The sequence below is a fragment of the Periophthalmus magnuspinnatus genome, chromosome 6 (genome assembly GCF_009829125.3).
Source record: "Periophthalmus magnuspinnatus isolate fPerMag1 chromosome 6, fPerMag1.2.pri, whole genome shotgun sequence".
Classification (NCBI taxonomy): Eukaryota; Metazoa; Chordata; class Actinopteri; order Gobiiformes; family Gobiidae; genus Periophthalmus; species Periophthalmus magnuspinnatus.
The window spans coordinates 20,491,514-20,518,909 of NC_047131.1; the positions used below are offsets into that span (position 1 = coordinate 20,491,514).

At 39.2% G+C, this 27,396-nt stretch overlaps 4 protein-coding genes across 5 annotated transcripts in view; 2 read left to right on the forward strand and 2 right to left on the reverse strand.

Annotated features, from left to right (window-relative positions):
- Positions 1–1,527: 1,527 nt before the first annotated feature.
- LOC129456317 (small integral membrane protein 29-like) lies at positions 1,528–2,936 on the reverse strand. Its single transcript, XM_055222494.1, has 5 exons — positions 2,891–2,936; positions 2,534–2,736; positions 1,848–1,873; positions 1,674–1,776; positions 1,528–1,589 (listed from the first exon to the last, which is right to left on the reverse strand). Exons 2-5 carry the CDS (start codon positions 2,651–2,653, stop codon positions 1,536–1,538), a joined length of 303 nt encoding a protein of 100 aa, XP_055078469.1. The 5' UTR covers positions 2,654–2,736; positions 2,891–2,936; the 3' UTR covers positions 1,528–1,535.
- Positions 2,937–3,155: 219 nt separating this feature from the next.
- Positions 3,156–16,033, forward strand: pik3c2g (phosphatidylinositol-4-phosphate 3-kinase catalytic subunit type 2 gamma). Of its 2 annotated transcripts, XM_033968094.2 has the most exons (33): positions 3,157–3,247; positions 3,694–4,158; positions 4,553–4,632; positions 4,769–4,923; positions 5,459–5,573; positions 5,866–5,977; positions 8,436–8,506; positions 8,633–8,696; positions 9,291–9,416; positions 9,503–9,533; positions 9,611–9,791; positions 9,884–10,006; positions 10,074–10,202; positions 10,577–10,691; positions 10,768–10,901; positions 11,033–11,221; positions 11,286–11,379; positions 11,490–11,584; positions 11,735–11,915; positions 12,224–12,331; positions 12,605–12,697; positions 12,775–12,904; positions 12,983–13,119; positions 13,213–13,382; positions 13,462–13,618; positions 13,688–13,797; positions 13,878–14,049; positions 14,450–14,568; positions 14,640–14,736; positions 14,822–14,885; positions 14,980–15,059; positions 15,139–15,264; positions 15,342–16,033. In XM_033968094.2, exons 2-33 carry the CDS (start codon positions 3,757–3,759, stop codon positions 15,498–15,500), a joined length of 4,119 nt encoding a protein of 1,372 aa, XP_033823985.1. In that variant the 5' UTR covers positions 3,157–3,247; positions 3,694–3,756; the 3' UTR covers positions 15,501–16,033. The 2 variants fall into 2 exon arrangements, with proteins under 2 accessions (XP_055078454.1, XP_033823985.1); XM_055222479.1 differs by lacking the exons at positions 14,450–14,568; positions 14,640–14,736; positions 14,822–14,885; ... (1 more) ...; positions 15,139–15,264; positions 15,342–16,033 and adding an exon at positions 14,128–14,372 and having other exon boundaries at positions 3,156–3,247; positions 13,878–14,055.
- A 26-nt stretch (positions 16,034–16,059) lies between these two features.
- LOC117371857 (1-phosphatidylinositol 4,5-bisphosphate phosphodiesterase zeta-1-like) overlaps positions 16,060–27,396 on the reverse strand; it is a 60,258-nt gene continuing 48,921 nt past the window's right edge. Inside the window, exons 5-14 of the mRNA XM_033967534.2 lie at positions 26,580–26,775; positions 24,423–24,567; positions 23,633–23,785; positions 21,406–21,618; positions 20,467–20,623; positions 19,796–19,912; positions 18,298–18,461; positions 17,175–17,298; positions 16,296–16,445; positions 16,060–16,142 (exon numbers count right to left, since the gene is read on the reverse strand). Of these exons, the coding sequence (XP_033823425.2) occupies positions 16,060–16,142; positions 16,296–16,445; positions 17,175–17,298; positions 18,298–18,461; positions 19,796–19,912; positions 20,467–20,623; positions 21,406–21,618; positions 23,633–23,785; positions 24,423–24,567; positions 26,580–26,775 (1,502 nt within the window). The remainder of the gene's footprint in view (positions 16,143–16,295; positions 16,446–17,174; positions 17,299–18,297; positions 18,462–19,795; positions 19,913–20,466; positions 20,624–21,405; positions 21,619–23,632; positions 23,786–24,422; positions 24,568–26,579; positions 26,776–27,396) is intronic.
- Positions 19,877–27,396, forward strand: part of LOC117371858 (pleckstrin homology domain-containing family A member 5-like) — a 57,901-nt gene continuing 50,381 nt past the window's right edge. The window contains exon 1 of the mRNA XM_033967535.2: positions 19,877–19,938. The gene's annotated coding sequence lies outside the window, so the exon portion shown is untranslated. The remainder of the gene's footprint in view (positions 19,939–27,396) is intronic.

A 27,396-nucleotide genomic window follows, 5' to 3' on the forward strand; every position in this document is an offset into this window, starting at 1 on the left:
ATTTTATTCATTATAATCAAAAAGTAAAACCAGAAAGTTGGCTGGCAGGTCCAATTCTCTTTTAGGTTATTTTTATGCACATAAAGTTCAACAGAATTCAAACAGTTGAGCGCCTTTGGATACCAGGCCTCTTCCGTTTGTTTCCAGGTCATACACTTTCACTTTTAAACATTGGGGGTGATGTATAAGTGGCACACGAATCTAAATTAATGCTGTTTTTCTCCTCTTGGATCAACCCCAGCAGCAGTTCCACGCTTCCCTCCACGTCCGCCTGGTTGCACGTGTCTACGCAGCAGCACGTGTGACTGACGTTGTACCTGACGTCAAGATAGAACTTGAACTCATAGGAACTGCAGAGATCTCTTTGGACGCATCCCTGAGCAGACAGGACATGGACGTCACCGTAGTAGAACTTGAAGTTTGCGCACACCTCACCGTGCGTACACTGTGTGGTGATGTTAGGGCACGGTTCAGATTTGGGCCGCAATGGGCAGAAGTAGCACATCAGCGTGTCTGTGCGCAGAGGGAAAGACCGTGCTGTAGTGGCGAACAAGATGGCGGACAAGATGGCGGACAAGAAGCAGCTTGGGACCGCTACGCACAAACTTACCAGGAAAAAAAAACACCCAAAAGTTAAATATTGCAACTTTAATACTTGATTGCGTATTAATTATTGTGTTCACCTTTGTGTCCTGTGTAGCCACATCTTTCCTCAGAAATTTTAAATCTTCAATTTTCCGCTTATCACTATGGGGCAAAGTACTAATTATCAAACGGAATCAGGTGCGTCTTTTATGAACTTTTGTGAGATTTGAGCATAACGTGTATTTCCCCAATCATACATAATTACATGGTTAAAATTGTTTATGTAATATATTTGCTACAAAATATGCTACGATGTTTGCTGTTATTTGAAATGTATCTTTTGAGCCTGATAAAGACAAAGCAACACTGCCATCTGCTGCCCAAGTGGCGCAGAGGAAGTTAATCATATACTGTAATGTAATGGTAATGAAATGTGTATTTTAATGTGTGTTCACCTGCCCAGGGACTGCAGATGGAAAGTAGTAATGGCTAAATCTGGTACAAATCATCTTTTTTGTAAGATTAATGAATTTGTACATGGTCACTGATAAATAAAGGATAAAGAAATAAAAAGCTTAGGGATGGCAAAACTTTTCAGGCCATAACCTCCAAAATAAAAAGCAACCCGGGATCCCATTTGTAAAATGACAGACTTTTATTTCTAGTTGCAACATATTTTGAAATTGTGTTAAATTGTGTTTGAGTAGTTTATGTAGCTTATTTTAATGTTGTTTTTACTTTGTCAATTCAAACATAAGAATAAATACATGCTCTCAAAAGAAAAGAGGAGCGAGAAATTATGTCAGAGAAAATGCTTTCAATAAGTAATTAATCACTGTGGACAAATGGAATATCAATAATATAACATGTACGATGTTATCACCAAAATATAATACATTAAAATCTATAAAATATGGTCACAAAAGTGTTAACATTTTCATTGCCCAGTGTCAATTTTCCACCTCAGAGTCAATAAATAGACGTCCATATTTGCGCAGTGATGCCTAAAAAAAGCAAAGAAAAACAACCATAAAAATACACAAATTAATATATGTGAGGTTATTGTTGCATGTTGTTCACGGACTCACCTTCACTCCCTCATCCTCACTGAAATAGTCTAAATCATTGTCATCTTGTTCTGCGGGGTCATATGTGTACATGGGGATCAGTCTGTGCCGCAGCTCATCAGACCTGGATACAAAGGTACTGTCAAATATATTTCATACTAAATATGCAAATTGCAAATTTATTGTAGAACTCACTGGTATTTTCTCTTGTAGTATATTATCTGAAACAAAGCAATACTTTCATTAGTGAGTCAACAGAAATGGAGGCTGCTCAAATCTGTACTCAAACAGTAGTTAAAAGTTGCACTTTGTAACTTTTGGTGAATAGCTTTCAACCGACTTTTCTCCATAGAGTTTTTAATGCTTTGCCTGAAATGCTCCACAGTATGGCTTTAAACTTATCCATCTTCAGAGACAAGCAAGATCCACCACCAAAGTTACAAATCAGGTCTGTGAAGAGGTGACCTTGCTCACTGTATGTGTTTTTTAAACAAATCTTGAGCAATAAAAACACCTAAAATTGTGTAAATACATCTTAGAAAAGTTTAATGTCATAGTATGGAAAAGTTACTTAGTGCATCTTTAATGTATTAAAGGCGCTGCGCAACTTGAGTCTTTAAAACAAGTATTTTAGTTGCATAACAACAGTCTTCAAATATTTATACCACAAGTTGTACAGTTGTTACGATTTCTCAACTACTGCTCTTATAGCCTCCCTGCTACCATTTGCATGTTCAGTTAATATGACCAAAATGTTTTAAGTAATTACACAAAGGCTATGTAACATTTTCTTCTGTCATCCAACATGTCAAATATGTTTGCATCAAATTACCGTCCACCTCGGCAAATTGACTCTCCTTTAAAAGCTTGAATGTTCTTACCATTGCCAGTGCAACCAGAGTGACCAGGACGATTGGGATGACAAGGTAGTAACCATGGAAATGTTTTGTGTTCGGTGATGGCGAGATGTGCGGTGTCGTATGGTTCAAATAGTCCTCCATCTATTCTTCATAGGCCTAGCCACTCTCTCCCTTAACAACACCTTTGTGATACATTTAGTGCAGGGTCGCAGCTGCTATTTCCACTGAAAAGCAAAGACGGGTCTTCAAATCTGTTACTCTACATGAGACTCCTTGAGATCAAATGAATATTGAAGCTATACTATAACAGTATAGGTTGTTTTAAAGTAAAATAATTGATTGTCTCCTGTAATATTTCCGTTCAGATGTGTCACTTACAGAAAAGCAAAGCTGAACCTGCTCACTTACATTCCAAAGCCAGGAGTGGGTATAGTGCTATGTGGGCTGATTGGTGCATTACTTTTATGTGATCATTGAATACTGCACAACTAATTACTTTCTTTTAAAGGTACATTGTCCATTTCTTCAATGGCTTGATGTGCAGGCCTACTATCACCTTTTATATCTACCATACTTATGTGTATTGTCATGTTTCCACCAGTAGAGGTCTTATTGTTTTGACTTGAAGGAAAAGGAGGGGCTCCGGACGTGGTGAGGAAATGCACTCTGCTCTGTACTAGTCTAACCAGCTGAGCATGACGTGAGACAGCACACTGGGGACATTGGTATGTTGTGGTAAGTGTAGACCAAAATTATATCCATTATTGCTTGTCAAATTGTACAGTTAAGTGTTTAGATGAAATGTTGAGGAAATGTTTTGAAAGTCTAGGAGTTCCTAAACTTTGATTAGTGGAAAAGTTATTCAAAATACTCAGTCTATGTGGATTTTACTTTCACTTTGGAACTTTATAGCTTTAAGGCTTTATGTTAAAAGATAAAAAACTATTAAATTCATTCCCTTCTCTCTAAACTGTTCTAAAAGGTTGACAAATTTGAAAAAAGTATAAAAGTAAGAGCTGAAAGTATCTCGTGAAGAAAAGGCTGGTGCAGTGAAGAAGTGAAGGTTTGTTAATGATTAGTCCAGGAAGGATTCTAGCTTACAGATTGTGCCGGGAAACATTTGTTTATGGTAAATAGCAACATTTTATGACAACAAACTATCTAATAATCTGTTGTTTTAGAGCCAAGGAGCGGCTGAAATGTCTAACAAGGACTTTTAGACCTGCTCTTCATAAGGTGCCATTATGGATTCAGCCAGGAGGCGCTTTGAATGGTTGAACAGACAGGATGCAGAGGTCTCAGACGAACCCCTGCCCCTCAGAGATGATATAGAAGAACATTATGAACCTATTGGAGTTTTTCCAGAAAATGAGGAACACATCTACGAACCGACTATAGAAGGAATCATATCCCCAACTAATCAAAGACCAATACCCAGACCAAGGAGCTGGATTGCAAGAACCCCCCAAACACAGCAGGTCACAAAAGGACTGCAGAGGACCAGGTTTTCAGAATATTTGCCCGGACGACTAGGAATCCCCCCTCCACCTCTGCCCCCAAGAGGACCGCTCCTCCACACACGCTCTGCTGAAACACATGAGCCCATTTCCAGATTTCCCCGGTCCAGGACAGAATTTAAAGTTCAAGTAAGTGTTGCTATTATGCCATTTGTGCCAGTGGATTTAACAGTGATGTATGTGTACTTGTGAAACTTTATGAATAAATTGTACTTGTAGTTTAACAACCCATATGCACTCCTACATGAAAAACTGTTTGTCATTTTACATTGGCCATCCATTGAGAATGTCTGATATTGTGTGAGATATTAGGCTGCAGGGAACACCAGGTGCCATAGTGGCACAGCATTGCTCTGTTGTGTGTTACAATTTTTGTGTTTGCACTTTAAATATAATAAGTTGTTTAACCCAATTTAATAGAACATAATGATTACTTTATTACTACTCTCTGGCAGACATTTTCTCTTTTAATGTCACAATTATGTTAATAACATTACATTTCTTTCCTCTTCAATTAAACTAGGATCCATGGGGTATAACCCTGGTAGACACTCCACAAGGCAGCACCAAATCACTGGCCACTTTGAGTTCATCCGTCTCACAGTAAGAGACTGCTTTGTGTGTTTGACATGTATGAAATGTTGACCAGGGAATGTCCACAAACCTGTCTTACTAAGGGCTTTAGAGAATCTGACTTTGATCAAACTTCTATTTAGTAACTCTGTGTATCATCTTTCAGGCTGATGTCACGTTACAAACACACAGATGAGCACAACACAGGCATTGTGTGGGCCCGTCTGTTGCACATCCACCCAGCTCTGCTCCAACAAGTGGAGGTCACTGTGAGTGTAGCTACAGACTGGGACAACCACCAGCTCCCCTTCCCCACACCAGGTAGCTCACACGCAAGTGCTGCAGAGTATTATAATTTATCTGTGTTCAAGTTTTACTTTGGTATTATACTTACACAATATCTATTAAAGATGTGCCGCTTCACAACATCCAACAATAAAGGCAAAAAATAACTTTTTAACAAACCTCAAATGGAATATATGGCATATACCTTTATGGAATATTTAGAATCAAAATTAATGGTGCACAGTTAAACGCCTGTAATTGGCCGATTACAAGCCAGAGAGATGCCTTCAATGTCATAGTGTGAAACATTTCAGACAAAGCAATAACATCTCCGTGGAGACAAGCAGATGGTGGAAAGTTACATGGTGCACCTTTTAAAACTAATGTTTCTTGTGTACATTGCATTATAACTAACTTTAGTCCAGCTGACAGAATTGAATTTTCTTTTGCTATGGATCATACCTGAACTACTGAGGGATTACACAGTGTATCTATTTATGTATAATACAATGTTTTTTCTCTTTATTTGTTTTTGATTATATTCAGACTCTGAACTCTGTTCTTTTTCCAGTGAACCAAACAGTCAACAGTGTGATTGATGAAGTCTTTACTTTATTGGATATCCCACGCCGTACCAACGGCCGCTATGTTTTAAAATTGTGCGACTCTGAGGAATACCTCCACAAGTAAGTCACTGTCAGTGCATCTGAATAATATAGATGCACTGTCCATTCATAAATATTACTTACTACAGCAGTTCAGAGCAAAATATCCAGTGTAGATTTTTTTTTTTTTTTTAATGAAATTCTCTTTCTTCTAACATTTCAATGGACAATCAAAATTAATTGACTTTTACTATATATGTGTAATTCATTGTATGCTGCATCTTATTTAGCAAATGGCAATTTCTCTTTTTTTTCATTTCATACAATAAGGGTACATTGAGTAACATGACTGTATTAATTCCTTTTGTGTCAGTGAGGACCTTTTGGGAATGCATGAGACCATTCATACGTACTGCAGGTTCAACTACATAGTCCCCATGCGTCTACTGCACATTAACGACTTCAGGCACTGTCTGGCCCGAGATGTGAGTCACTCCTATGCCATTATCTATGTAATGTTTTTCTTTAGTGAACATTTACCACCAGAGACTGGCCTGCTTTCTCCACATGTTGAAAAATGCACCTGAGCTGGGCACCAGGGAAGTTTATTACAATGAGGGTGCAGTTTTACAGCTGCTTAAGTTGACTTTGCTCTGTTTACCCAGTATGTTGCCAGTGTTGCCATGAAACAAGAGCAAGAATTTGAATTTAACTGATCAAAGTCTATCTATAATGTCCCAGGATCTAACCTTATAATATTGTTAGAAAAAAGACAATGTAATAGTACATTCATGTTGATTGAGTCCTTCTAATTAAGTATGGGCAATATTGACAAAAAATAATGATGTATGATTTAATGGTAATGATGGACAGCCACAGTCTGAATATCACCATCAGCTCAAGTTCAAGTATATGAATAGATTTTGATTTTTTATATATATATATATGTATATATATGTATATGTGTATATATATATATATATATATATATATATATGTGTGTGTGTGTGTGTGTGTGTGTGTGTGTGTATATATATATATATATATATATATATATATATATATATAGTCAGTGACGTGCAGTGAGGTTCATTGCCAACATCTGATTTACATGTTTGTAAATCTGATTGTGATGACAAGTAAATTTTGCCCGGGGCCAATTTCTCTCCCAGTAAGTGACTTGGTGCCAAAATAAAAGTTCTGAAGACCGTATGAAATAGCTCTAATAGTATGAAATAAAAAGCAAACTGGTTTTGTATTGTTTTTCATCCCTATTCTGGTTCCCCAATTTCCAATGGATTGAAGTAATTAAATTTACCATTTCGTACCACTCTGTTTGAAAAGAGTGAGTCTTTTGTCCCGTAGTCTGGAGCAAACCCTTTGGCTCCAGTCTTCCTTTTAATTATAACCTTCTACTTCGACCGAAAGTCTAGTTTAGAAAACTGCTTGAGCTTTAAAATGTAATCTTTAAAAAGTAGGGCCAGACAAGATGAAGAAATTGAACAGATTGCTAAACTTGACTTGCTAACTCTAAATTATAGCTTGTCACTATTCTGCTGCCCCAGGAGTTGCAAGAATCCCTGGGTTCATGAGTGCTCCCTACCATGAGGCCAGGTGACTCCGTGCCTCACACGGTGCTGCCTAAAGCAGTAGCAGTCAGTGCTGAGCGTACAGCACAGTCAATCCATGGTGAGGCACGAACGACTGGTGCCTCTCCACACACCTGTCTTCTTAGTATTTGTAAAGTAAAGTAAAACTTCACCGATTTTTAAATAAAAAAAGAATTTAAATTGCAAAGTTAAATAGAAAATATAAACATTTCATTTATTTTTTCTCTATGATGATAGGTGAGGCACGGCATCCCCTGCCTCCCCTGATTGCACGTCACTTATATATATATATAGGTGTGTGTGTGTGTGCGTGCGCGCGTTTCATCCATCCATCCATCCATCCATTTTCTTCCGCTTATCCGGGGCCGGGTCGCGGGGGCAGCAGTCTAAGCAGGGACTCCCAGACTTCCCTCACCCCGGACACGTCCTCCAGCTCCTCCGGTGGGACCCCAAGGCGTTCCCAGGCCAGCCGAGAGACATAGTCCCTCCAGTGTGTCCTGGGTCTTCCCCGAGGCCTCCTCCCGGTGGGACATGCCCAGAACACCCCCCTAGGGAGGCGTCCAGGAGGCATCCTGAGCAGATGCCCGAGCCACCTCAGCTGGTTCCTCTCAACGTGTAGGAGCAGCGGCTCTACTCCGAGCTCCTCCCGTGTGACCGAGCTCCTCACCCTATCCCTAAGGGTGCGCCCGGCCACTCTGCGGAGGAAGCCCATTTCAGCCACTTGTATCCGCGATCTTGTCCTTTCGGTCATTACCCAGAGCTCATGACCATAGGTGAGGGTAGGAACGTAGACTGACCGGTAAATCGAGAGCTTCGCCTTCCAGCTCAGCTCCTTCTTTACCACAACGGACCGATACAGCGACCGCATCACTGCAGACGCTGCACCGATCCGCCTGACAGGCGGATCGGTGCGCACGTTTCAATCCATCAGAAATGTGCTAAAAGTGTCCTGGTTAAACATAAAAGAATAAATGTTCTTTATACACTTGAAAATACACTGGAAAAATGGCTTACTGCTATTTTGCGATTTGGGATTCAGTTCAAAGTTCACATTCTAAGGGCATTGACATTTGGGAGGAGACTGAATTATGAACTGCTACACATTACAAGAATAACATACATTTCAGAACATGTTTATAGAGGTCTAAACTACAGCTATACCAGGTTTTATACTCAAGACCAGATATATTGTTGTGTGCAGAGGAAATTATGTCACTTAAGGGAAAGATTTTGATTAATTTGTGAGAAGTCTTGCAGCTCTACTCCAAATGATACTGTATTTTTGATATTTCCACCTCCTAATTGTTTTATTCATAAACATTTCTATCACCAGGTTGAGGATGACAGGACGCCTTGTGAGCTCTTGCAATTCTTGCACCTCGGCTGTTTCTTCAACGTGAGCAAGTAAGAGGGCATTACCTGAGCTTCCAGTGTGTCAGTGGGTCATGTGTAAACCAGCTCATGTTTGCAGAAAAACAGAAACGGCTCTCCTCTTTGCAACTGTTTGTTTAACATTTGCTTTTGTCACAGGTTGAGCCTGCAGGACGTGCTCGGTAACTTCAACAAAGAGGTGGCAAATTTCATGAAAGGAAAGGTAAGATGGAACGAAACTATAAATTCATCATAACTCATTTAAATCACTTTCATCACACAGAGGTTGTGATCCCAAGACAACAGGGGCAAAGAATGTTCTGAGTTGCAACTTGTGTTTGTATTCAGCCATCAAGTATCAAACTTACATAAACGTGTTTCAATAAATGGAAAGGTTTGTCTGGTACAATCCATCATACAAGTTGCAGAAGCTCAAACTAGCTAAAGGGGTACTATGTAACTTTTCTGGTAGAGAGTCCACAACCTGCTTTTCCCTATGGAGAACAATGACAAGTTACAAATCGGTTCTGTTGAGAGATGTCCCGACTTTCTATAGCAAAAACTGTTTCCCATTACAATAGACTGTGGAATATTCCAGGCAAGGCAATAACATCTCCATGGAGACATGGAGGACAATGTACCTGAGATATTACACAAAATAGCACTTTCAAAATGTTAGAAAAGTGTCAGATGATGGTTACCATCCTCACCTTAACAGTTATTTAATAAATGAATTGCATTAGATTGCCTTGAAGCTGGAATGATTTTTTTTAAAAAGATGTTTATGTTGTGATGTTTGTCTTGTTGACTTCTCCAGGCACAGCTGAATGTCCATGCAATTGTGGGCCGTGTCCGCACTGTCAGTAGTCTTTTGTGTGGAGTCTCAACCCAAGAACTAGAGGACGCCATTGGCATGATCAACAGGATTAACCCAGTGCCCATGGTAATAGATCACACTACTGTAGTCTGTTACAGGGAATGCTAAAAGCAAGTGGCAATTTTTGTCTTTTTTTATTTATTTTTTTTTAGAGTGCAGAGGAAATGTCTCAATGTGAAACTGGTGAGTGAATGTGAATCCCCTCATTACTCCATTCATAGCCAGTTTTCAGGATGTAACACAACTTTTCACATTTGTAGCTATTCTCATGCTGCACAAGGCCCTCCAAAGAGTACTGCAAGTGTTTTTTGACAACTTCCAGTCTGACTTCAGGGGCCTAGGCGTCGAATATAATTTACAATGTTGTGACATCGAACAAACAAATGATATTCTGCAGTTTAATGTTGCAGCTCTTTACAGATTGCAGTCTGCTTGGATGAAGTATGCCTTTTTCATGTTGTTTAAAGTTTTATATTTATTTTATAATTTATGCTAACAACAAAGTTTATCTGTGGACCATTTTTCTCTTTTAGTTATGAGTGCTTTTCTGTGTCTTGTGACTTATTATACGTAAATACAAAGATTTGCGAGAGCAGTGTGTCAGAGAATATAAGCACTGCATTGGCCTATGGAACCAAGATCCAGTTCAACAGACCGTAAGTGAAATGTCAAATAATATTACTCCAGTTGTATTTTGCTAATTCTCTAATGTTGCATTTTTAGGATGGTGTTCCCGGTTCAACTAAAGAACCTCCCTTATGAAAGCATGTTGAAGTTTCGGCTCATGGGCTCAAAGAGAGGAAAGAGTCCGGAGCTCTTGTGTTGGGCTGTTCTGCCACTTTTCAATAACAGGTAAATTTACTTTTACTGTTTTTGCATTGTCAATTTTCTTTAAAGGTGCACTGTGTAACTTTTCTGGTGGAGGGTACGCCACCTGTTTGCCTCCATGGAGATGTTATTGCTTTACCTGGAATGTTCACAGATCAGATCTATGGAGAGACCACCATGGTCACAGTACAGATCCCTGTTTTTAGTAATAAAAACGCCTGCCTTTTAAAAAAATACCAAATAGATATAGTTATTGCTATAGTGTTATACATTCCTGGGAAAAAGAATAACACCTTCATGGAGTGGAGGACCCCTCACCAGAAAAGCACTTTCTAACATTTCATTACGTGTACTATCATAACCATTTGCCATATTCCCCTGGTCCTCACTGTGCATAGATCTCTGGTAAACGGGACCATCCTCCTCAGTATGTCCTCTCTGACAGAGCACCCCGCCCCTCCCTCCCCTGCTCTGGCTGATGCACACAGACAGCCCATGGGAGTCCTTATACAGGTCTGTTTTATCAGATAGCATTGCCACCTGGTGGCACAAATGAAGTTCTAAACACCTCATGTTGTGTCCTCTTTAGCTTGAGTTTTCACACGAGTTTGAATGGACCTTTTGGCGTCCGTTAGCACTACCTGGCTCCTCGATATTCAGTCAACCTTGTCAAGATGTACACAAGAAAATGCGGGAGGTGTCTATGAACCATTGCCTCTGCTTGTAAGTAAACTCAGTATTTTTAATGATGTTATTTTATTGTGGAAAACAATTAGATTAATTTATCTAGATGTGAAAGTAATTGTACTTTGCCTTTTTGGCATGATTGTTTCTACTTGCATCATTGTTTTTAGCCTGACCCCAAATGAAAAAGCATTTCTCTGGAGTAAGCGGTACGTTGCTGATAAAGGGAGCACCTTCTTGCACCTGTTATTGGGGGGAGTGGAAGAATGGAGACCAGAGAATTTAACAGAGATCTACACAGTGGTAGACAACTGGGCCATCCACCTGCCTGAAGAGGCACTGTTCCTGCTCAGTGACAAGTAGGCTAGCAAAGTCAGTCAGATTATGTAGGATAAAAATAACATTTGCCTCATTCTTTTTTAGCTTTCATGACCAAACTGTAAGAAAAGCAGCTGTGCGTTACTTTGAGCAGATCCCAGACAGTGAACTAGAAAATTTTCTGCCACAACTGGTCCAAGTAAGCAAGCCTTTATTATTTCAGTCTTTAATAAATGACCATGGTGTTTGATTTATGTCACATAAACAATCAGTGGTTGGCTGTTTACCTTTTATTTCTGTTTCACACAGGCTTTAAGAAGTGAATGGGAACTTGATGGACCTCTAGTTATGCTGCTCTTGGAAAGATCTGTCAAAAACATACGTATTGCCCACCAGCTGTACTGGTAAGCATTGATTTAAAATGTCATTAATTCACTATTGTAGTTCTGTCCCGAGATTTGTTTTAGAATGTAGTTTTAGTAGTGTCCTCAAAGCATTTGATAGTAATCTTATACATACTTACACATTATGCTTTTTGCATAATGGACATGTAGGTTGCTAGAAGATGCGCACCAGGACCCTCATTACCAGAACTGGTTCAGTAAAGTGCAGGCGGCTCTACGGCACTGCTGCGGACACACCTTACGAAAGGAGCTGGATAATGAAGCCCGTTTGGTCTCTCTGCTCACTCAAGTGGCAGATAAAGTCCGCCAGGCTGACAAGAGCAAACGCAAGGTCTGTGCTCAATATCTGACAGGAATCACAGCTCCTATTACCTACCAAGGCCAACACTGTAAATGAGAATTTGTTCCCATGTTTTGGTTTATTTTGTTTTGGTAAAGTAAAGGTTAAACAAGGATAGGGCAGTCATCACCCACTGCATCTCTTGTTGCCGTTTCACTGTGTTCATAAGGCTCTGAACATAAAAACCCTACAACTTGTGCATCTTAGGAGCAATCTTGTGTTTGGCTTTATAATTTGTCTGTTGTTTTAACATGCTTACACTCATTACATGTGTTGTGTGTGTGTGTTTTAATCCATAGGGCATTTTAAATAGTGAGAAGTACAAGATTAAAGAATTCTTTCACAATGGGACAAGCTGCTGTTTACCACTAGATCCTGCTGTTCATATAGCAGCAGTGGATATAGAGGTAAAGACTTGGGACACATATGTACATTTTTCCCAGTGAATATATTCAAATGTTAAATGATTTTATTTTTATTTAAATGTAAAAATAGTAGATTGTGCATTTTTAATTATTTTCAATTAATGTGTTTGAAACCTATGAAGTCCCCAAAATATTGCTTATAAACAAAGTAAATGTTTTCGAATGGGCTGGATACTTTAAAATTTTTTATTGTAATCACTCTGTTGATAAAGTAAGTATTTGTGTGTGTTTCAAATGTTTTCTTTTCTATTTGAGGCCTGCAAGTTTTACAACTCCAACGCAGCTCCTCTTGGGCTTTCATTCATCGGTAGTGACCTTCTTGGCAAGAACGTCAGCATCATCTGCAAAGTCAGTGCAATAGTTATTTTTTTCCATCATAAAAAGACTGTCTGGTAGTATGTTATGTTGTGTTTGTGTGCTGTTAGACTGGAGATAACCTCCGTCAAGATATGCTGGTGCTGCAGATTGTTCGTATGATGGACCAGATATGGCTCCAGGAGGGATTGGACATGCAGATGGTCACCTACAAGTGCCTCTCAACTGGCAGGACTGAAGGTCAGCATCTTGTGATGTGGGCTTTTTATTCATTTGTAAGCTCTATTTCTAAATATCTTTTAACTGTGGTGTCTCCAGGTTTGATAGAGGTGGTGCCAGAGGCCGTCACTCTGGGAAAAATCCATCAGGAGTGGGGTTTGAGCGGGACCATGAGAGACGACACTCTGGAGAAGTGGTTTCATATGTTCAACAAAACCCATGAAGACTATGAAAAGGTTATTATCTCTCTCCTACTCTCTCTCTCTCTCTCTCTATTGACTACTGTATGCCACACTATATTTAGTCTGTTTTCATTCTCTTGTGTCCAGGCTGTGACCAACTTCATTCACTCCTGTGCTGGTTGGTGTGTGGCGACTTTTATCCTAGGCATCTGTGACCGTCACAACGACAACATCATGCTGAAGAACACTGGCCACATGTTTCACATCGACTTTGGCAAGATCTTTGGCAATGCACAGAAGTTTGGCAGTTTCAAAAGGTATGCATTTTTAAATCTACTCGATTTGGGATTTTTTTATTAGTTCATTTATATTGATTGGTTTTCACTGATTTCGCAGGGATCGCTCACCATTCATCTTTTCCTCTGAGATGTGTCACTTCATCACATGTGGACGAAAAAAGCCTCAGCGCATGCATCTCTTTGTGGATCTATGCTGCCAGGCCTACAATGCCATCAGGGGGCGCTCTGCTCTTATACTCAGTCTGTTGGAGCTGGTAACGCCTGAAGCCTATGTGTGGCATGACTTTACATTTACATATCTGACAAAATACTCTTGTTTTCAGATGCTTTATGCAGGAATGCCCGAAGTGAAAAGCAGCAGTGTTCTGCAGTTTGTTCAAAACAACCTCCGGCCACAGGACACAGACCTGGAGGCTACATCCTTTTTCACAATGTAACTTTAACATTATAAAAACTAAACAAAGCCTTTTAAATGACTTCTTCCATTCTTGTTTTGTATGCCATTTATTACAGGAAGATTGAGGAGAGCCTGAAATGTGTGTTTGTGAAGATCAATTTTATGACACATACCTTTGCTCAAGGGAAAAAAACGGGCATAGTAAACAGTGAAGGTGGCATGCCTTCCACTAGCACCAACATCCAGCATGCTGTCATTCAAGGATACTCTGGTGAAGGAAAGCAAGTGGTAGGTCTCTTTTTGTTTATGGGTACTTTTTCATTTCTGGTTGAAGTGTGAGCTCAGAATAGTTTTGTTAAAAATGACAAGGATAAACTTGTAGGCGGCATGTTGGCTGAGTGGCTAACACTCAAACTTGACAGCCAGAAGGCATTCCACCAAGCCAAAACATGCACAATCGGTGTAATCCTCCAGTTAGGTGATCCTGACCAAGCCAACCTCAAGAGCTAGAGATGGCTGCCCAAGCTCTGCAGTGGCATTGAATTTTACATTTAAGCTGATCATTGCATCAACTGCCTGAGGAAAATATGTTGACATTTTTAATGCTTCTGCATTGTATTATATTAAAATTGTATGATTTTAACTTTATCTGTGCTTTTTATAGTCAATGTAAATGTTTTGTTTGCAGAACTTTGATCTAAGAATAACCATTGATGATGGTTACACTTTAAGGAAAATGACATTTGGACAATTTGAACTGATCCATAAAAGGATTCAGAATCTCTTTATTGATTCAGCTCTGCCACAGTAAGTAGGTATCGTTTCTCATCAAATTTTACCTTTAAACTAATTTGTATTTCGGCATCATCTCCTCTTAGGTTCCCCTCTTGGTTTCAGATGTCTTTCACATCTGCCAGAAAAATGTCTCTGCTCAACAAGTACTTAAAGCAGCTCTTTGACGGACCCTGCAAAGGGGTAAGCCCTTTTTTTACTGGGAAATGTTGCTTATGCTATATAGCAAATACCAATTATCATCTTGTTTTTGTTCTGTTCACTGTAGAATGAATATGTATGCACACTGTTCATGGATGGTCCCGAAGAGGCCCAACGAACTCTCGGCAGGGGTACATTCTTTGATACAAAATTATGTGTAACTCTAAAAAGAAGGCACCATTTATCTCTTGTACATATAAAAATCTATATATAAATCGTTTGCAGAAGCCCGCCCTCAGATTCAGCTAAATCTTACTTATAAAGACAACAAGCTCTCTGTGCTGATCAAACACTTGAAAAACATTGTGAGTTTTAAGTCTTGTAATTTAGCATGCACATTAAAGCTAAAACTACTGACATGTTTACACTGTTTATTCTAAACAGAAGTACTCCAGTGGATCAAGCCCCGACACTTACGTGGTCACACGGCTGCGACCTGATCCACGTCTGCGCTCCAAGAGAAAAACTAAAATGGTTCGCAATAATGGCAACCCCACATTCAATGAACTGGTACTGCACTGCATTTGAAGTTTTAGATTATGTTCAAAATAACCAAAATACTGCATGTGAAATATTTACCTTCACAGATAGAGTATGACAATGTACCTGCCAATTCAGTGTATGGGATGGTTCTGGAGGCCACTGTGAAGAGTAGGAAGAAATTTGTGGGTGCCACAAGCATTAAACTGGAGGAGCATTTATTTAACAAGGAGCAATGGTTTCCACTGGGCAACTGTGAAGTCTAGCAACAGAGTGATGCACTGTGGATCTTTGACCAACAGGTGGAGCAGCTGCACCAGAAGAAGTTCATAAGATACTGAAATCGTCAGGCTATACAGGACTGATTTTATTGCCTTTATCAAAAGCAACATATTCTCATTCCACTGTGTAACTCAGGCAGCTGATTTTGGCCCCCCACGGGAACTCTGAAGGAAACTGTTTACATGTTTATTTTTTACTGTGTACAAACGGATGAAGTCATGGACTACTATATCACAAAAGTGCTGCGGTCTAGTGTTAATTGATGCAGAGGTGTCCACTCCATGGCATCATGAACACTGTCTGCTCAGTGTTTTGACTGAGTCTATTTATTTGATGACTGGATTTGAAGAGGGATGGGGAAGGATTCTCTTTTACCTTATCCCCTGGCCCAAGATGGAATAACTATAAGAACACCGAAACTGATCAGTTTCGGTGTTCTTATGCATGTATTATGTAAAATGCAGTCAAAGTAGTTTTAAAATGTACTTTCGGTCAATAAAGAGTGTTTATTTCTGCACACTTTTTATGCTTGCGTGAGTGTTTTTATGGATACCATACATGAACAAAAAGAGAGGCTGGATCCAAGCTACACCCATTCTGGTCTCGGAGGGGCACCCAGCGGTACCCTGTAGGGGCAGGAAAAGGAAAATTGTGTGTCATACAAGTCTGCTCATCAATACTGCTGACACACCACATGCATGTAATACAATAACACTCACAAAATGTGCTTTGATGTAAGTGAAACCTGCTTTAACCTTGGTTTTACCCCACAGGCTTACCTTTCTTCATGCTGAGGAAGGGCAGGGTGTACTGGCCCACAAACTCGCTGCTGAAGAGGCCGGTCCGGTCCCGCACACAGAAGCGCACCAGGCTCAGCTCTGGGATGGTGATTTTAAAAGTCATGACTGTTCCCCAGTACGGACTCAAGGCTAAAGGGTCATACAAACACACGAATCACCACTGACCAATATAACTATAGCCTGGAAAAGACTCTTAAAATCTACTCTTCATTTATTAGAGTTTTGGGAGTTGGCAGTGCTTTTATACTTTATCATTTAATTGTTTTTATACAACATTTTGAGTCTGTTTTCCCCTTTCCCCATGCTGAACAGTGTAAGATTACTTTCTAGCTAGGCCTGCCAAACCACATTGGTATTTTACCCAAACAAAAAACAGCAAATAGTTTTCAGGTAAATATGTTGAAAATAGTCATAGAAATTAAATTTGACTTGCATTGGTTAAATTGTTTGATGTATCAAAGTACTTTAATATTATAAAACAATAACAATTTGTAGGCGTCATACTAATCTAAACATAGGGCTGGGGAATGAATCAAATTTGAATCAAGCTCAAGATTGTTGGTTTGGACTTCAGACTTTGGAGGCATAAACTGGGTTATTTTTTGTGAATAAGTTTTTGTTTATGTTGAAATCAACACTGAAAGCCATTTTTATTTTGTCACTAAAAAGATAAAATTGAATTGAAAATCGCAATGGATCAAAATGAAGGGGGGGGGGGGAATCCTCTTTTTGTTTTCTTTTTTTTTTTGGCCATATCCCCAGCCCTACCTAACAAGTACTTGGCCTCAAAGACAACCAGCTTGAACTAAAAAATAGCCTTTCTGTATTTGTATGTCATGTTTACGATGTGCTACTTACAGTTGTTTCTGATGATCTGTGTTTTCCCCTTGCCGACATCACAGGCCACTCCATAGATCTTCACTTTGACAAAGGGATCCATGGCCTTCCCACCAGTCACAGGTAAGTTAGACCCACTGATCACCTGAGGTATGGATACATGTACAGAGAGGACAATCAAAGAGAAGGGGCTTAGCAGAGGAAGCAGAGAAGACAAGATGAGAGGAAGGTAAACAACTTAAATTAGGGCTGTAATTATTAAAGTCTACAAGGATAGCCAGCCATAGATAGAGATTATCCAGACTTTTACTTGGTTGGTTTGGGTAAGATGTTTTTTGCATCTAAATAATACTTTTAGTTGTAGTACTCAGAGGTGGGTAGAGTAGCCAAAAATTGTACTCCAATCAGAATAACGTTACTTCAAAATAATATTACTCAAGTAGAAGTACAAAGTAGTGGTCCAAGAAATTAATCATGAGTAAAAAAAAGTATTTACTCAAGTAAGAGTCACTTAAAGAGTAACTGCCAAGACATAACCTCTGTTTTATAAATTGACATTGATGTAATTTTCAAGGACAAAACATTAAATAATGCACAAAATCTGGTATTTTCAAAGGATGGACACAAAAATGAGAAAAACTAAATCCTATCTGAAGGAGCAGTGCAAGAAACACAAATGTTCAAATAATAATTCAAATAATTTCATATAGTCAACATAAACCTTATTTAAACATCTACAAGCAGCTATTTCAAGATAAATAATGTCACTAAACTTATTATAAAAATTAAAAAATATTAAAATAAAATATTAAATTAAAAAAAAACATGGCTTAGTGCCAACACATTGTGTAGCAATCTGCCACGAATGCACCTAGGCTGATACTAAATAGAGTGGAGCTAATTGATTAATTAGACCATGTGTATAATTGCATTAGCACTGCATCCTCTTTCTGGGGTTGAGCATCTCATTAAGTGAAGTCATTATTATGGAGTTTTACATCATTATTGGTTCATGGGATCAGCAAAGAGCCCTCAAGAGAAGCCACAGAAACCTTCTGTTTGAAGGGCACATATTCAATTATAAAATCAATAATATTATATTACTTAAATGTGTTGCCTTACTACAAATGCATAATCAAGCTACCTTTATAATCACATTTGCCATGCCATGATGTCCCCATCCTGGATCAAATCTTTTCATTGACATGAGCACGTCTGGTTTCAAGACGTACCCACAACCTCCGTTGTCCAGGAAACGGCCATCATTGAGGTCGATGGCCACGTCTGATGACTGGAAATTAAGGGCCACTGAAAAAGAAAAAAAAAACCCATAGCATTATTTCTAAACAGTATGTCAAATTGAATATGATAATAGTAGCAGCTCTGTGGGACAAGTTTCATCAGAGCTGAATAATCTATTTTAAAGTGAATAGTGAACACTTAGGGCAAGTGTCACCCTGTGCTCTGCAGCTGGCTGTGACTCAGAGCTTGGTGTGAAGAAGAGGTGCAAAAACTGAAGCATCTACCAGCAGTGTCAGACATGTCAAAGACCAGGGATTATCCAAGGTTTCAACATCACTATATATTGCAAAAGCTTAAAGTAGCCTATAAAGATGCCCTCAGGATGCTGCTGAAAAAGCCCAAGTCCAGTAGTGCCAGTTTCCTGTTCTGCCAGGCCCATGTGAACACTTTTCAGGCTCAAATGAGAACTTGGATGTACAAGTTCATCTGTCAACTAAATGTATTTATTTATTTATCTTTATCTATAAAGGGAGAACCCAATTAATGCACATTCCTTTTCACGGGCAGGTCCATTTTTAACATTAAAAACAGGTGCAGGTGTGAGTATAAATGTTTGTCATGAGATTATTAAATTGCATTTGTGACACCATTGTATCCTGTTTTTAGACTCATACAAATATGAGATCTTGACAGATAGCGAAGGCCAACCTACTTTTTTATAGTGTACAGTGATGGGTTTAAAATTCGTCACCTCTTATGAAACGAAGGGCTGAGTGTAAGGTTTCAAAGTAGAGGCTGAAGTCTAAGTGACTGAGAACTCTCTGGTGGTGGTGCTGGTGAACTCCAGGTGTAGAATAGCAACAGTTATGCTGTCACTAATGGGGATCCAAATAAATAAAATCATAAAAACATATTGCTGATGTACCAGTCCTCTTTACGGAAACAATGGTACAGCTGCCTTATATGGACCCCGAGTGAAAAAAAGACATGATGATGACTACATTCATTCATAACATTCAAGGGACATTGCCATTAATATTGCTGTGCACATAGGTGAGAGTGAAGTTGTTCAGTTGCTTTTTATTTGTATTTGTGAACATTGTTTGTGACATTGTCCTAACAACTTTAAAATGTATTTGTACTTTCTGGTACCATATACCATATACTACCAGAGCAAGTTGTAGGTCAGATCTCTAGAGCAGTGACCTTGCTCACAGTAAGAAAGTTTCAAGGTATTTTCTTAACAATTAAAATTAACTTGTGTTTGAATAAATACAAGTTAGATATGTTTAATGCCATATTGTGGAAAAGTAGCATCTCCATGTAGACAAGCTAGTGGACCAAAAAGCTGTATAGTGCATCTTTAATGCTTGTCTGTTTCATAGTGTCCTTAATGGTACCGAGCTGTGCGCCAACGTTCCAGAACTTCTGTGGGTTGTAGTTGGAGGAGTCGGTGCGTGAGCCTGCGGGGTAGATCCTGCTCAGGAACCTCTGATTGTGACGAACAAAGTCTACACCTGGGAACGAGCAGCAACACCTAAAGGTCAGTGGCACCTCCGACACATTCTGTGTGCTTAAACCAAAAACTGTGATTCTCAAAACAGCCCCTAGCTACACTTACATATTCACTAAATAGAGTCTTAATATATTTGCATTTCTTTCTAATCAGACTAAAATACGATCTCCTCCTCTAGTGACACCACAACTAATCGTCTTCCTCCAGTTGTGTTTTTATTGATTTACCATAGCTTTCAAGTTAGATGCAGCCCTCTCAATTGTCGCTGCATAAAATATAGCAAACTTATCACTATTTGCTTACTGTTTAATGCAGTAGCCATGGTGAAAAATAAACATTGCAGCTCAGACTATGGCTCTTCATTTGATACACTGTTCAATTTTCATGAAAGTTGGACAAGTTGTTTTTTTTACTGTGACACTGGTTGCTAATAAAGTAATTTGTTCAATTAACCTGATCTTACTGTATAGTGACCTGATTTGCCTACATACTTATAAAACCTATTTCCCCTCAGTATTTTTTTTTCTGCATTAGCTGCCTGAGTCACTGTGTTACCTGCAGACTTGACCAGCTTGCTGGCCTTCTTCTCAGACAGGGAGGTGTTTTCATAGCTGTTTTGGTTGTCTCTGGAGTAACTGAAGCTGATGAACTTTACTGATCTGGTGTAGATGACCAGATCAGACAGAGCCTCAGCCACTACCTTCTTCCTCTTCTAGTCAACCAAATAAAGAGCACAAGAAATATTATACTCATCTAATTCAATAATGAACAACTTTAACCTGTAATTAAAGCTTGTAAATGCAGCGTGCCCATTAAACACTTAATGTGAGTGCCTTGAGGTAATGTCAAAAAGTGTTTAATATAGATCCAGGCAAAAACTGTAGTAGACTAATTCAATTTACATGTAGGCATTGTTTATTATAGTTGATACTCTGTGAACCCATGAACCTGTGAACATGTTCTATGTATCGTAGAATTTCAACACATTCTTTATACTAAATTGTTGCAACTAGATTATTGTTGTTAAAATGGTTTGTTTTGAATGATCAGCCATATGGACATGTCCTGTGGGGATATATTTTTACTAAAATTAGTATCTTCTTGTGAGTAATTGCATTATACAATGTTTTTCAAACTGGTACCACTAATGGTACCTGAGGGCTTCTGTTGTTTGAGTGTTTTGGCAAATAGTGATGTTTTTGTTCTTATTTAGAACTACTTTACATAATGTTTAGTCTATATTTTTACTCAGGTCTCAGGTCTAATTTAGACCTGACATAGTCAATTTAGATCTGGTGGTACTGGGAAAACGAAATATTATCTAAGATAGTATTGAACATGAAACATTTGAGAACTTCTCCATTCGATGCAGATTAAGTGCAACGTTTCACTTTCAGTTTCTAAACCCTCTACACTCTATAGTCTATACCATATCAGTATATGAAGTTCATCAAAGTCAGGGTTTCTTTCACCGTTCTGCTCTGTAAGTCTTACTTCCTTCATGTGCTCTCTCTGTGCTGGTCTCCAGGACCAGAACTTGACTTTGTTCTTGAGCTTTTTGCCTTCCTCTCCCTCATCATCTGTGTCTAGCTCGTCTTCATCCTCCTCCTCCTCCTCTGCACTGTCCTCTGTGTCTGTCTCTGTGACTTCCTCACTCCTGCTATGCTTCAGCTTCTTATTCTTTATGAGGATCTTATACTTCAGGTCCTGGCACGGTAAATGGGTCAAGTAGTTTCATTTAGTGCACGGCAAGTAAAATAAATACAAACACTTGTGTCTGTTTTGAAGATATTCATTATGTAATAGTTTCACTATCACTATGTTTTCATCTATTTAGGTAGCAAATTTAAAGTTACAATATGTTACTTTTCTGGTGGAAGGTACGCCACCATCTCCATGAAATAACTTTACTAAGAATGTTCTACCGCAGTATGGCATTGAAAGTGTCTGTCACCATGGAGACATGAAAGTAAAACTGCCTGGCTGCAGGTCAGATCTGTGGAGAGTGAAACCCACTGCAGTTAAGGATGGATGCTTTTCAAGGTATTTTTGAGCCATAAATATCTATAATTGACAAATGTGAGATAGATACGTTAATGCCATCCATACTGTGGAATATTCCATATAACATCTCCATGGAGACAAGCAGGTGGCAGACCCTCCACCAGAAATATTACATAGGACCCCTTTATCAAATTTAGCTACATTTACTTGAGTCACCAATGAACTTGTGCATATAGGGATTTGTTTGCTGGTAGCTTATTTCAGATGCAACACATTATACACACATTGTTTACATTACCCACAGCTAAATACTGTCAGTATAAATATTTCAGTCTTGAGTGTAGGAGGTGGCTCTTTGGTGAACCACAAGACAGGAAGTTACCTCGAATGTCGCACTTGACTGTACACAGGGGCCAAGTATGCATAAAATAATTACAGATCTGCCCACATTTACCAGCCTTTAGCAGCCTATGCCCCATGTAAATTATACATGTGTGTCTCCCTCTCAACAACGTGATACAGACCAGCAAACCAGAGCGGAGGCTGTGCTCATGTTGATGTAATTTATGATATTATGAGATTTCTGAAGAGACAGTAAAAAATAGTCCCCCGTTATGAGTTGTTAATGAACTAGGGCTCATATCTAATCTGACAATAAGAGTGAAAAATGAGCCTGCCCTCCTCTCTGTGCCGGTGACGCATTGGTGAACCCCTGCATGGACAGCCTATGGTGCAACAGCGGAAAGTGTTTTTGGCATCTAATTTTGTTTCTGTTGTTTATCTAATTAGGACACTGCTGAGGCATGGAGCTCTCTGAATGTGATGCATGAGTTTAGGAAGGATATGGGAAGTTTTAGAGTCAAGAGGAAGCATTTGGTGTTAAGCCATCTGTGCATCACACCTGGCAAAAACTGTACAGATTCAGTAGCAATTATTACTTGGACTATTTTTTCTGGGGAATAACAATTGTCTTTGTCACTTTAATAGCAATCAATATCACGGCTGGTATTGAAAATTCTATTACCAAACCTGATACCACTATTTACAGTAAAAAACAAAACAAACACACTTTTTTTTTTCTTGCTTGTACTGGTAAATTATTGTAAATAAAGTAAATACAAACTTACCATTTTATATTGAAAAATAAGATATTTTTTGTATTGATGCCTTTGACAGAATTGAATCAACTGAATCAAATTAAATTCAGTATCAAGCAGCCAATCATAACCAATACACAAAGCAGTTAATATTGTCCAGCTAGACTTGAAAATGGTCACTGGGTTCAAGAAGTACATTTCACTCTAAAGTACTGTTAAGGTCTACTGACAGACTAGAGCGATCTTGCTCCGTCTTACGCAGCAGTTATTCTGTCATATTAGTGAAGTAATCAAGCCTCAGAGAGCCTAATCAAAATGAACAATTTGCCAAGTGCCTGGGGTGTTTCAAACTGACAGTCACTGTTCAAATTCAACCCCATCAATTACATTTAGTGGAACTAAGAGAGTGTGAATACCGATGTCAATCTACTGTTGTCCCTCCTGGGGGGAGGGAGGGGGAGGGAGAAGTAGGGCCCCTCTGAATAAGACTAATGAGGCCCACAGTGAGTCCACTTCTCTCCCTATATGAATCTTACAACTCTGATGCCCCCTCTCTGCGTCTTTGGATCACGATTGATCCATGCATATCAGATAACCTCTACTGCAGCCTTTTGACTTACATCTGGACTGGGTAAATCTCCAGTGGTGGGATGGTTCAGGGGAGCTTTCAGTAGTTTGTCCCCCAGAATGCACACTAGGTAGTGGGCCATGACCTCCTGCTGCCTCCTGCAACAGTGGTTCTCCAGCGAGAGGATGACGGGATAAGCAGATACCTAGTGGAGATATGCAGAAGTTCAATGTAATCTTGAAATGTTTCATGAAGAAGGCAGGTTAAATAGCAAAGCTTCAAAATGTTGTAAAATGATTACAGTAATTCTGCTGGATAATTCAAATAAATACTGTAACATAATTGCACTACTCCCACTACTACACAAATCATACTGCCAATGCTAAATTTGCTTAGGTTCACTACACAAATTGCTATCAATATGTTTTTGCTTTGTCTGGAATGATCAACAATAAAGCATGGTCTCCCTTCTATAGATCTGACTTGTAACTTGGCCTGCTGACATCTCCAGCTTGTCTCCATGGGGAAAGATAATGTTTAATGCCATATTGCGGAATATTTGTATTGTAGAGAGACATCATCATATTTATCCATGGGCTGGTTGCAATAGTGATTAACAATTTAAAACAAAATATTATAGGTGATAAGCCCTACATAACTCATTATGTTATTTCTAGACTCCTAAAATCAAAGAATATGTCGTATAACATATTTGTGCTTGTGGAGATGTTTAATGAGAGCAGATCCTTCTCAATGGGGACTCTTAATATTGCTTATAGATCTGATGCTAGACCCCTGACTGGGAGCCTGTAGCACTATAACTCCTCATGACATGGTGTTACCTCAAAGGCATGCTGCTCGATGGTGCTGATGACATCCTTGAACAGGATCTTGGTGGTCAGGGTGTGGCCGTGGTACACAACCGGCTCCAGCTCAGGCCCATCCCAGCAGTCAATCTCCAGGCAGCGGCAGCCTTTTCTCAGAGCACTACAGACACAAGCACACTAGCATTAAACGCCCTCAGTGCAGCATACCGCGGGAGGAAATCAGAATGAGAGGACTTAACTGGCAACAGAAGCAAAATAGTAATCGTTTTAAGATTTTAGAACAACTTTGGCGTCTGTTCTTACAGTTACTACAAAAACATGGCTGTTAAACGCACAAGTACTGCGCTGTTCTAAATCAAAGCGCAAACAGAACAGGAAGCTACGTGCTAACATGAATATTTGATTGCAAACATACATAGCAGTTATATCACATCAAAGCAACATCAGTTTTCACAATTTAAGCACATTGAGCAGTGAAAGACAATAATAACAGAAAACAAACTAAAACTAAAGTCTCAGTGCAGCTCAACAGGTAAGGTACACTGGTGTATGAATGTGGTTCTTTAATGTAAAGTACTTTGAAGGCCTTGAAGGTGGAAAAGTGCTATATTTACCATTTAATCTATTTTTCTTTACAAATAAATTTTAGATCTTTTCAGTGTTTTGGTGCATACATCTTCTAGTATTTCTTCACCAACTCAGAATGGCATTGCAGCATTGTCTCTGCCTACGCACTTTACATATATTTATTTATAGATAGAAACTCACTAAATTATGTATTGTTGCATGTATTGACTTCCTTTCCCAGTAACTATAAGCACTCTGTGATCATGAGTACGCCCTCCCCTCTCCTCTGACTACTCTTTCATCATTTCAGCGGAGCTCCCAGACCAGTGGCTTTGAGGCTGACCGGAGGGGCTCAGCACTTTGCACCATTCAGACTGTAAATACTGCTCTTCTGCAGTCATCAGCCTCTTTTGTAATCGCTCTCATTGTCCCATAGAAGAGCCACAGTCATTTCCCTGTCTGCTCCAACCACGAGTGATTCACCGAGAGCCAGAGTGTCCAGTGAAGAGGAGAGGGGATGATGGACACTAGTGGAGATGTGGCACTAAAGGGAAGTGGAGCAGGTACTTTAAGTCAGAAGTACTTTAAATCTGTTCTACTAAGTGTACTTAAGTATTTAGAATGATTTTTACTTAAGTAAGCGTCACATTTGTAGGAGAAAATGGATGACATTAGCATTTTTTCATTTTTTTCTTGCTTTCTTTGTCCAATTTATATGATTTTTTTCAGTATTTATACCTGCTCAAAGGAGTATCTACTCTTCATATTAGTTGACTAGTAAGTTACTAATTATTACTACTAGAACTTCTACTATTGCTACTACTAATACTACTACTTCTACTACTACTGCTACTACAATTACTACTGCTCTGTTATAAAGCCAGTAGCCATAACTGCTACTATATGCATCAAAGTGCACACATTTTCAGGTACTTCCGCTAATATTGTGTTTTGAGGTACTGCTAGTCCTCTCTGATTATATAATACTTTTTTCTACATTTACCAGTACTATGGCATTACAGTGCTCGCTCTGCTGAGGCTGATGCTACAAACTCTATTAACTACTACAGCAGTGTTGCCACTACTTCAACAACAATTGCTTTTGTTGTTTTTGTAGAAGCTAATGTTACTTTTGTTGCTAAATTGCTCCAGTCTGATTTTCAAGCAATCAAAGTTTACCAAATGGAACTGAACACTAAACCCACTGTTTTTGCTACTAAACTGAGTATGTGGTGTTTTAATAGCATCATCTACTGTTCCTAATAATTTTTTGGCAATTTATATCTAAATTTAAGTGCGTGCTGCCTTCAGTAGACCTTGCAATTTTAAGTACTACATGACATCACACAAAACTGCCCTGATGTTTTTGATCAGAAACACCTGGCTGCAGGGGCGGAGTGTAAAATGTGGATAAATGTTAGACCAATCACACTGCTCCTCATACCGCCAGACCCCGCCCCTCCTCCCCCCTCACTCTCTCATCACTCTCCCCTTTAGTCCTCCAGGCACTGCCCAGTTTAGCAGCTCTGTATGAAATGGGATTGTTGGAGGAGCTAAGGTGTTTAGTCCCACTTTAAAGTAACATGTAAATTCTTGGAAACATACATGACGTAGGCGTGCAGGTCACTTTGTCCCACGAGCTGGTCTCCGGTCAGGTAGGTGTTGTGGGAGCTGGAAATGAAGTAGCTGGTGAGCGGCTGGTTCATGTCCTGGTACACCTGACAGTGGGCCTGGTTAAAGATGCTGCAGTCTTTGGACTCCATGAACCGCAGGAAGCCCTCGAATGACATGCTTCTGTTGGCTGGAGAAAAAATACAATGATTGAATACAATACTGATGTTATTAAAGGAGCACTAAGTAAGCTTTTATGAGGCTCTGAAACCTTCTGTTCTCCACAAGATGTTTTTGTTTTGCCTGAAATACTCCACAGAACATTAAACTGAGACATCTCCATGGAGACAAGCAGTTGACTTCCAGAATACCTTTTCAAACTGGTTTTAAATAAAGAATATATATCACATTGTAAGATTTTAGGTGGGTGATCTGCAACCTGCTAGTCTCCATGTTGAAGCTTTAATTTAAATGTTCCACACTATGTCATTAAACATATCAAGTATGTGTTTCATTACAGGTGTTTTTATTGATCATAAATACCTGATAAACATACATTCTTACTCTGACTTGGTTCTCTACAGATCTGACCTGTAACTTAGCTTAGTGGCATCACCTGCTTGTCACCATGGAAATAGATACGTTTAATGCAATACTGTGGAACATTTGAGGCTAAACAACATCTCCATGGAGAGTTGGTAATGAAAGATTCCAATTTATCTTATTGAGACTAGTTTGAGAGCATAATTCAACACAAATCTTCATAGTTAAGTCTCGAGCAACTGCATAAGATGAAGAGATGTTGTGCCAC